Source organism: Arachis ipaensis, chromosome B7 (genome assembly GCF_059453495.1).
Source record: "Arachis ipaensis isolate K30076 ecotype BB chromosome B7, ASM5945349v1, whole genome shotgun sequence".
NCBI lineage: Eukaryota > Viridiplantae > Streptophyta > Magnoliopsida > Fabales > Fabaceae > Arachis > Arachis ipaensis.
The window spans coordinates 4956696-4965761 of NC_142442.1; the positions used below are offsets into that span (position 1 = coordinate 4956696).

The following is a 9066-nucleotide window of genomic DNA, read 5'->3' on the forward strand; positions in this document are numbered from 1 at the left end:
TTTTAATTTTTTATATACCAATTTTTCTATCTTTAAATTTTATAATTTCATCTGATATCTACAGACATTTAAACTTTACGTATAGATATCACTATTCAAAATTGAAAAAAGGACAAAAACATTACATCATCTTTTTCCTCTATTCATATTCATGCCTCACTAACAATCATCCTTCATATATATATATATATATATATATATATATAATTTTTTTCTAATATAATTTCTTCCTTCCACCTACTACCACACATAAAGGCCTTAAAACTCCTCAACTTTTCTCCATTTTCACCTAAAGAAAAGGAAAAAAGGCCATTTCCATTGAACATTAACTTTCTCCTTCACTCTTTATTCATGCTTCTGCCTCAATTCATGGATTGATCTCATAAATACTCTTCAACCAACAAGATAATAGAATAAGGTTAACTAAACCTCTATCACCATTCATTCCATTAGGTAAGGGGAAAAAAAAACACTCTCTTCATGTTCTTTTCATGCTTGCTGCATAATTCTTTGTTTTCTTTGCTTTGATCATCTCTTCATCCAAAAGGGTATTAGAAATTAGACAACTTTCTTTCTTTTTTTTTTTTTTTTTTTGTGTTAATCAGTGATGATTGATGAACTAAATATACATAACTCTGTTTCTGTTCTGTTTTTCTTCTAACTATGAATACCTTTATGGTTGATTAGAATGGATTCATTCAATGAAGGTCATCAAAGTAGCAGCTTCATGTACAATCCGAATTTGAACATGGCGAATCATGCGGCCGACGATGATAACGAAGAAGAAGATGAGGCTGGTGAGTTCTCTGGGGTTTTAGAGATCTTTGTTCACCATGCAAGAAACATTCACAACATATGCATCTATGATAACCAAGATGTGTATGCAAAATTCTCTTTCACATACAACCCTGATGAGACTTTATCCACAAGAATCATCAATGGAGGTGGAAAGAATCCAACATTCAATGAGAATCTAAGGATGAAGATCTCCAATATTGATGATGCAGTTCTAAAGTGTGAGATTTGGATGTTTAGTAGAGCAAGGAATCACTTGGAGGATCAGCTTCTTGGATTCTCTTTGGTTCCAATTTCTCAAGTTCTTATTGGAAAAGGAAAAGGAAAAGTGACTCAAGATTATAGCCTCTCTTCCACTGATCTTTTCCATTCACCAGCTGGAACAGTTCAATTGACACTCTCCTTAGACACAAACAATTCTAATTTTGATTTGATATCATCCGAATCTGCCAAAACCTCTTCAATTTCTTCAGAAGTGGTGTTGCTTGACAGAAAAGTAACAGAGGTTATGGTTGATCCGGTTGAGTATTCGAGGATTGTGTTTCCTGATATTGGCGTGGCGAAGGAGAATCAAGAAATGGCAACTGAGTACTTCAATTCTTGCTCTTCTAGAGGGCTGCTACTGCCATTCCTTCGCCTCGGCGCAACCAATGACTGTGAAATGAATCCTGTTTCTCCAAATGAGAGTATTCATCAGAACTCAGGTTTCTTAAGCTCCACAACTACAAGCCTAAGTGATGATAGAGATAGAAACTCGTCCGTAGATTCGATTCAGAAAAAGAATAATTCTTGCAATGTTTCAATCAGTGTTATAGAAGGCAGTGTTAGTAACTCTCCAGATACACCAACTTCCAAGAAAGAAGGTGAATCCATGGACGAAAAAGAAAGCGAAAAGAGTGATGATAGTGAGAAGAAAGTTGGGAAATTTGGTCAAGTTTTTTCAGCTCCATTAGGGAACATGAACATGAATATGAATTTGGAAGCTGAACAATCTGCAATGCAGAAACAAATAGTGGATATGTATATGAGAAGCATGCAACAATTCACAGAATCCTTAGCAAGAATGAAGCTACCTATGGAAATTGACAAATCTGAAAGAAAAGATCAAGATTGTGGTGATGTGATTCAGAATCATGAAAGCAGCAATAACAACAACATCATATCAGAAATTGATGATGTTAGTAATAATAGTAAGAAGAAAAAAGATGGATCAAGAGTGTTTTATGGTAGCAGGGCATTCTTCTAAAACCATTATTCATTACTCAGAAATTAGTACTAATGTTGTTACTCTTATTCTTATTATCATAACATAAGGTACTCTTCATATTTGTTTATTACATATTTTTAGTTCATAATGTTGTGTCTTTTATGGATTGATTAAATGTTTGTTTGTATTCACTAAACACTTTTCCATGATTATGTTTGTTGTTACCTTGATGCAATCATAAGCTATGTCTGCATATCAATTCATCACTACTATGCCATTCATATTCTCACCATTATTGTGAACTCTAATGAGGATTTAGATTAGGTTAGATAATATTACTACATATTGCATTCTTTGATTTGTTATGTTTAGTTAGTGTTACAAAAATTCAATTTTAAGAGACAGTAGTATGTATATATTATATCTTGTATTGCTTAACTTTAAGTGAAATAAATATAGTTTGTGCTAAAATATTTGTTCACAATTAAATTAGGTATTTTATTGCAGAGGATTTTAAGAGATGAAAATATACTTTAGATATTAGTTTTAGGATAATGTTTTTTAATGTGTGAAAATGTGAAATAATCATGTATAACTGAGGATTTTAGTTAGGTAAACGGAGAAATTGTCTAAAAATTATGAGAAAAAACTGTGTGTATATGATTATGAATTTTAGTTAATATAAGTAGTGAATTTCAGGATTCTAAATTCATGCCATGTATACATGTAGAAGACCATATATTGGTAATCCTCTCACAACAAAAGCAAAAACTTTCCTTGCTTTTTGAAAATTTTAAGGTCTTTACTTTCATGAAAAAAAAGTATAGAAATACAGAAAAAGAAAATAAAAATCATGCTGAGTTTTTTTTATTTTTTTTATTTACTCTATATATTATGTACTTTTTGAATCTGTAGGTGAGTCACCACCACATTTAAAAAGGTTGTATTTGATGGCATTAGGATGTGGTTTGATTCCTTTTGTGGTGGCTTCCATTTCTTGTCCGATCATACCAATATGTAATATTTTATATATCTTTTACGAAAATGTTCTTGAATATTTGTCATTATACTCAATACAATATATAAACCAAGGATACTTTGTTGAGTTATGTGTTTACATATTGTTTGGTTGCTCGTTAGAAAGGTGGATCGAATGGTTGGTGGGTCGAGAGCAATAGGTTGATTGAGGGTGTTTTTGGATCTGGGCGCAAATTTTACGAAGAGGCGTTGTTCCTAGCGTCGGTGGGTTGGCGGGTGAGGCCACCTGCAAGGATACTTCGATGCTAAAGTGGGTATCCATACAATGAGACGGCTAATTAGGGTAAGAGTGACGTATATGTCCCTCTCCATTTATACCTTGTACTTCGAGTGGGTCTTTTGTTCTGGACCCGTCTAGAAGCTTCTGCCAACTATCCAGGTCTCCATCAAGCTAAGGTGTGAGGCGACATGCGGGTCACTTTCGCATGCGGGTCGATGACCCGTCGGATCGACAGTCCGTATGGTTGACCCCCGACCCTTGTTGGGTTGGGCTGGAACACATATTGAACATATTTTAAATACGACATTCATCTCATATTCATCCGATATATTAGACATATTTAAATACCTTCACGTATTAGCGTGTCTAATTTTATTCTTAATCTATATTTCAGAGAAAAATTTACAAATAATATATATTATTTATTAAAACTAAAAATTATCTTAGATATTTTATATAGTCAAATAAAACATTCAAAACACTTAAAAATTTATGGAAGCTTATAAGGAAGCCATCGTGATCAAGGTGCTGGATAAGCATTATGGCTACATGACTCTCATGCATAAGCTTCGGATAGTATGGCGCATCAAAGGAGGGTTTGATTTGTTGGATGTGGGGTTTGGATATTTTTTGGTTAAATTTGATATTGCTGCGGATCGTGAGAAAGTCATTCTTGGTGGCCCGTGGTTGATAGACGGTCACTATGTTGCAGTAAAGCCATGGGATGTGGATTTTAGGCCATGCGAAAAATCCTTTGGATCAACGCTGGTATGGATTCGAGTCTCGGGACTTCCAATTTGGTGCTACCAGGAACAAGCAATGCTGCGAATTGCTTCTGCAATAGGGATTCCGGTGAAAGTAGATTTGGCTACTAAGCTTGCAGAAAGAGGAAAATATGCCCGAGCTTGTGTTCAAATTAATCTTGAGTTGCCTGTAATCAAACATATTATAGTGGAGGGTGTGACTTATGAAGTGGAGTACGAGAGTTTACCGTTGATTTGTGCTACTTGTGCACGATATGGGCATGATAAATCGTTGTGCATGGAGAAGGAGTCCTTGGAAGGAAACGGAAATTCCTTTGGTGATGAAAAAAATAATGAAGCCCCGACACTAGTGCCACACAACAATCATGAGATTCAACAAGAGGCTGAATCAGAAGCTCGTGATTTGGGTGAGAATCCTCGTAATTTGGGTGAGAAATTAGGAGTTGTTAAAGGGAAGGATGTGGTTACGAAATCATTGGCTCCTCACGTGCCTGATGGTCATGTTAATGAGGCATGCATGGATGATGGAGAGGGCTGGCAACAAGTGCTCCGTAAGGAAAAATTCACAATGGGCCAGTCATCAGGTTTGAAGGACCAAGATGGAAAGCAGCACAAGTTTGGTTCGAGAAGGGTTCTAAGACCCAATTTGCATGGTGATGGAGGTAAATCAATTGGCATTAGGATGGGGAAGCGAGAAAAACATGAAATTGCGCCATCTCCATCACGCAGAACTCCTGCACGTCGTGGAATTTCTCTACGGAAGCGTCCTCGGCCTTCCTCCTTGCAGAACTCGCCAGTTGATAAAAATGGTGGCACAATGGAGGAAACCTTAGTAGATGGAAGCATGGCAGGTGCAGTGTCAGGAGGTCCGAAGGTGGCAATTATTGAGGATCAGAGTGTGCCAGTACCGCAGGACAAACCACCTATTGAGGTTGGTGATTCTGTTTAGAGTTTTATGTTCTTATTTATTCTGTCCCTATTATTTATAGATAGTTTAAATATGATTGTTTGGAATATTAGGTGTGCTTCTAATAAGTTAGCCCGTGTGCATTGCAAGAAACTTGTTAGGAAATTTAGACCTGTTTTCTTTATTGTGGTTGAAACTCACTCCCCTTTTCAGCATTTAAAATTATTCTGGGAAAGATTGGGGTATTACTCTGTTGGTATAGTAGAAGCAGAGGGGCATAAGGGAGGTATTTAGTTTCTATCCTCTATGAAGAGTGTTTGTTGTAAGTTCATTGATGCTTTTGATCAGGGTGTTACTGTTGAGGTTCACTTTGATAATTTAATTTGGAGGTGTAGTGGTATTTATGGCAGTCCTCAATTTAATAAAAGGGTTCTACTTTGGGATTATCTTGTTGCACAATCCATGATTTTTCAAGGACCTTGGATTGTTCTTGGTGATTTTAATGAAGTCAAATTTTCTCATGAATCTAAGGGCTGTCAGTTTTCTCATCAAAGAGCAGACATGTTTGCTACTTCATTAGGGGATAGTGGTTTGTTTGATCTGAAGACTATTGGGAGGCAGTTTTCTTGGTACAGGAGGGTGAAAAATTATGTTGACATGGCAAAAAAGCTTGATCGAGTCTGTATAAATAATAGTTGGTTATCTATCTTTCCAGAGGTTTATGCAGAAATTTTAAATAGGCTTCAGTCTGATCATTGCCCTATTCTGGTGCGTTGTAAAGGTCGTCCTCAGCCTAAAGGGAATCGACCTTTCCGATTTGTTGCTGCTTGGGCTACTCATCCTGGGTATAGGGATATTGTGAACCAGTCATGGTGGTCTGGTAATAGAGGAATTCATGGCAAGCTTTCGGAAGTACAGAAGAATTCACTAGAGTTTAACTCGAAGGTATTTGGTAACATTTTTGTTAAGAAATGTGAATTAGAGCAGCAGATTAATTATTTACAAAAGCGTTTGGAAGTGGTGGATAGTATTTATTTGCGTCAGAAAGAGCGACAGCTGCTTGATGATTATAATAATACTCTAGTGCAAGAAGAGCTCCTATGGTTCCAAAAGTCCAGAGAGCAGTGGGTAAGGTTCGGGGATAGGAATACAAGATTCTTTCATATTCAAACTCTTGCGTGAAGGAAGCATAATAAGATTCATGGCCTTTTTCTCAAGGATGGAGTGTGGAAAACTGATCCAGAGGTTCTGAGTCAAGAAGTAGAGTCTTTCTATAAAAGCTTATTCTGTCATTTGGATGATGTTGATTTGGGTTGCCTTGGTGATGTGCCTCTTCCTTCTCTAAATGAGGAAGCTTGCAATAACCTTACGGCACCAGTTACTATGGAGGAAGTCAAAGCAGCGGTTTTTCACATGAACTCTTTTAAAGCTCCGGGTCCTGATGGGTTTCAAGCTTTCTTCTTCAAAGAATATTGGGAGATCATTGGTCTTGATGTTTGGAGACTTTACTAGTTCTCATTCCAAAGGTTGAATCACCGGTATCTATGAAAGATTTCAGGCCGATTAGTCTCTGCAATGTAGTTTACAAGATCATCACGAAGGTCCTTGTTAATAGGCTTCGTCCTCATCTTGCGGAGATTGTTGGCCCACTTCAAGGAGGATTTATTCCGGGACAAGGGACTCCTGACAACATCATTATTGCCCAAGAAGTCCTTCACTTTATGAAGAAGACTAAATCAAAGAAAGGTACACTGGCATTTAAGATTGATCTGGAGAAAGCTTATGACAGAGTTGACTGGAGGTTTTTAGCTCATACCCTTAAAAGCTTTGGTTTTCCTATTCCTACACTTAATTTGATTATGAATTGTGTCACTACTTCTTCCTTATCTATTTTTTGGAATGGGAGTCGTCTGAATGGCTTTACTCCTAGCCGAGGTCTTAGACAAGGAGACCCTATGTCACCCTATCTTTTTGTGTTGTGTATGGAGCGATTGGCATGTTTTATTAGTCATCAGGTTGATTTGGGCTTGTGGAAACCGGTTGCTATTTCTAGAGGAGGACCAAGAATATCCCACTTAATGTTTGCGGATGACTTGTTTCTATTCTGTAAAGCTACAAAGAGACAAGTGCAAAATGTGATGTTGGTTTTAGAGACTTTTTGCAAAACATCTGGGATGAAGATTAATGTGGAGAAGTCTAAAGCGCTTTGCTCCAAGAATGTCTCTGCAATAAGGAAAGAGGTTTTCACTGGGGTATCCTCTATCAGATTTGTCCAGGACTTGGGCAAGTATCTTGGAGTTACCCTTAGCCATTCTAGGGTGACTCGTTCAGCTTTCAATGGTGTCCTGGATAAGATTCGGAGTAGGCTAGCAAGCTGGAAAAGAAGTTTACTCAATCGGGCTGGTAGACTTTGCTTGGTTAATTCTGTTGTCGCTGCTATTCCCATGTACCAGATGCAGGTCTCTATTTTTCCCAAAGGAATCATTAGTAAATTGAGTCTATGATGATGAATTTTCTTTGGAAAGGACAAGTTGATGGAAGAGGATTGAATCTTGTTAGTTGGAAGGTACTGGTTACTCCAAAAAAATATAGAGGTTTAGGGATTAGAGATCCTTATTGTGTAAATATTGCTCTTCTTGGGAAGCTAGTTTGGACTTTCTTCCAGCAGCCAAACAAGCTATGGGTCCAATTGTTGGATGCCAAATACCGATCATCTCTATATGACTGTTTTAGTTATCCTAAGAACAAGGACTCTCCCATTTGGAGGTGTCTTTGCAAGGCTTGGGAAGTGTTGAAGGATGGGTTTGCTTGGTGTATTGGAGATTTGAACCAGAATTTTTGGTTTTCTAGCTGGAGGAAAGAAGGACGGTTATCTAATGAGATCGATTATGTTCACATTTTTTATTCGAATCTCCGAATACAGGATATTTGGTCGGTTGGTAGGTGGCATTTGGATACTCTTTATTCTCCTTTATCTCAAAATCTGAAAGATAATATTCTTTCTTACAATCCAGATGAACAAGCAGGTCCGGAAGTGGGTTGGTATTGGAGTGGGTCTGCTGCCAAAGTCTATAACTCTCGCAATGGTTACTTGTGGTTGTGTAAGCAGCTGTTTGGTTGGGAGGAGCGGGAGAATTGGCTTTGGCTTTGGCGCCAGCTTGTTCCGAAAAAGCATAAATTTTTGGCTTGGTTGTGTCTTAAGGAGGCTATTCCTACTGCAAGTTTTTGCTTTAGAAGAGGGATGTCGTCATCGGATAAGTGTCCAAGATGTCTTTCTAGCCAGGAATCGGTTTTACATTGTATTCGGGATTGTCCCAAAGCTCAGCTTGTCTGGCATAGGTTGGATATTTCTTGTCATCCTTTTGATTTGAAGAACTGGTTCTTGTATCATAGCAGAGAGCATCCGTTCAAGTTCTTTTCGGGACTTTGGTGGATATGGCGAGTAAGGAATAATGACATCTTTAATCCCGATGAAACTTGGCCTCCGGAAAAAGTGATTTGTCTGGCATTAACTTCAGAAAAGGAGCTTAGGAATATATTTGAATTGCAACGTATGTCCCTTCCCTCTACTCTAAATGGTTTTTGGAATCCCCATCCATTGGTACTTTTAAGATTAATTGTGATGCTAGTTATTTTGGTTCGGGTGATAGTGTTGGTTTTGCTTGTGTTATTAGAGATTGTAATGGGAGCTGGCAAAGGGGGTGTTTGGGAATGATTGAGAGTAATAGTATTCTTCAAGGAGAATTGTTTGCTATTTGGAGAGGATATCTCTTAGCTTGGGATGTGGGTCAACGAGATGTTATTTATGAGACGGATTGTGTGGAAGCATTTAATCTTGTTACTCAAGATGGTTTTGGGTTTATTGATCCACTGATGCTCAAAATAAGAGATATCATGCATTAGAATTGGCGGGTTGACTTTCGTTTGATTATGAGAGATGCAAACACGGTGGCAGATACTATGGCAAAGATGGCGATGAAGTTACAACTTTCGCATGTGGAGCTTCTTTCACCTTGGGAGGAGTTTAAGAGTAGTCTTAAACGAGACTGTCCCTCTATTTAGGCAGTTCCTTGTTTTGTTTGTTTTGTTTTTCTTTGTTTAATTTATTTCAGTCACAAAAAAAAAAAAACACTTA

General features: G+C 37.5%; 1 protein-coding gene across 2 annotated transcripts; it reads left to right on the forward strand.

The window, feature by feature from the left end:
• The first annotated feature begins 229 nt into the window (after positions 1-229).
• Positions 230-2275, forward strand: LOC107608845 (Calcium-dependent lipid-binding (CaLB domain) family protein). 2 transcript variants are annotated; one of them, XM_088492472.1, is made up of 2 exons: positions 230-453; positions 688-2275. In XM_088492472.1, exon 2 carries the CDS (start codon positions 689-691, stop codon positions 2039-2041), a length of 1353 nt encoding a protein of 450 aa, XP_088348598.1. In that variant the 5' UTR covers positions 230-453; position 688; the 3' UTR covers positions 2042-2275. The 2 variants fall into 2 exon arrangements, with proteins under 2 accessions (XP_088348598.1, XP_088348599.1); XM_088492473.1 differs by having other exon boundaries at positions 242-453; positions 708-2275.
• The last annotated feature ends 6791 nt before the right edge of the window (positions 2276-9066 follow it).

What these genes read in the sequence shown, in the direction of transcription:
- LOC107608845 (XM_088492472.1), top strand. Translation starts at nt 689, where the DNA reads ATGGATTCATTCAATGAAGGTCATCAAAGTAGCAGCTTCATGTACAAT.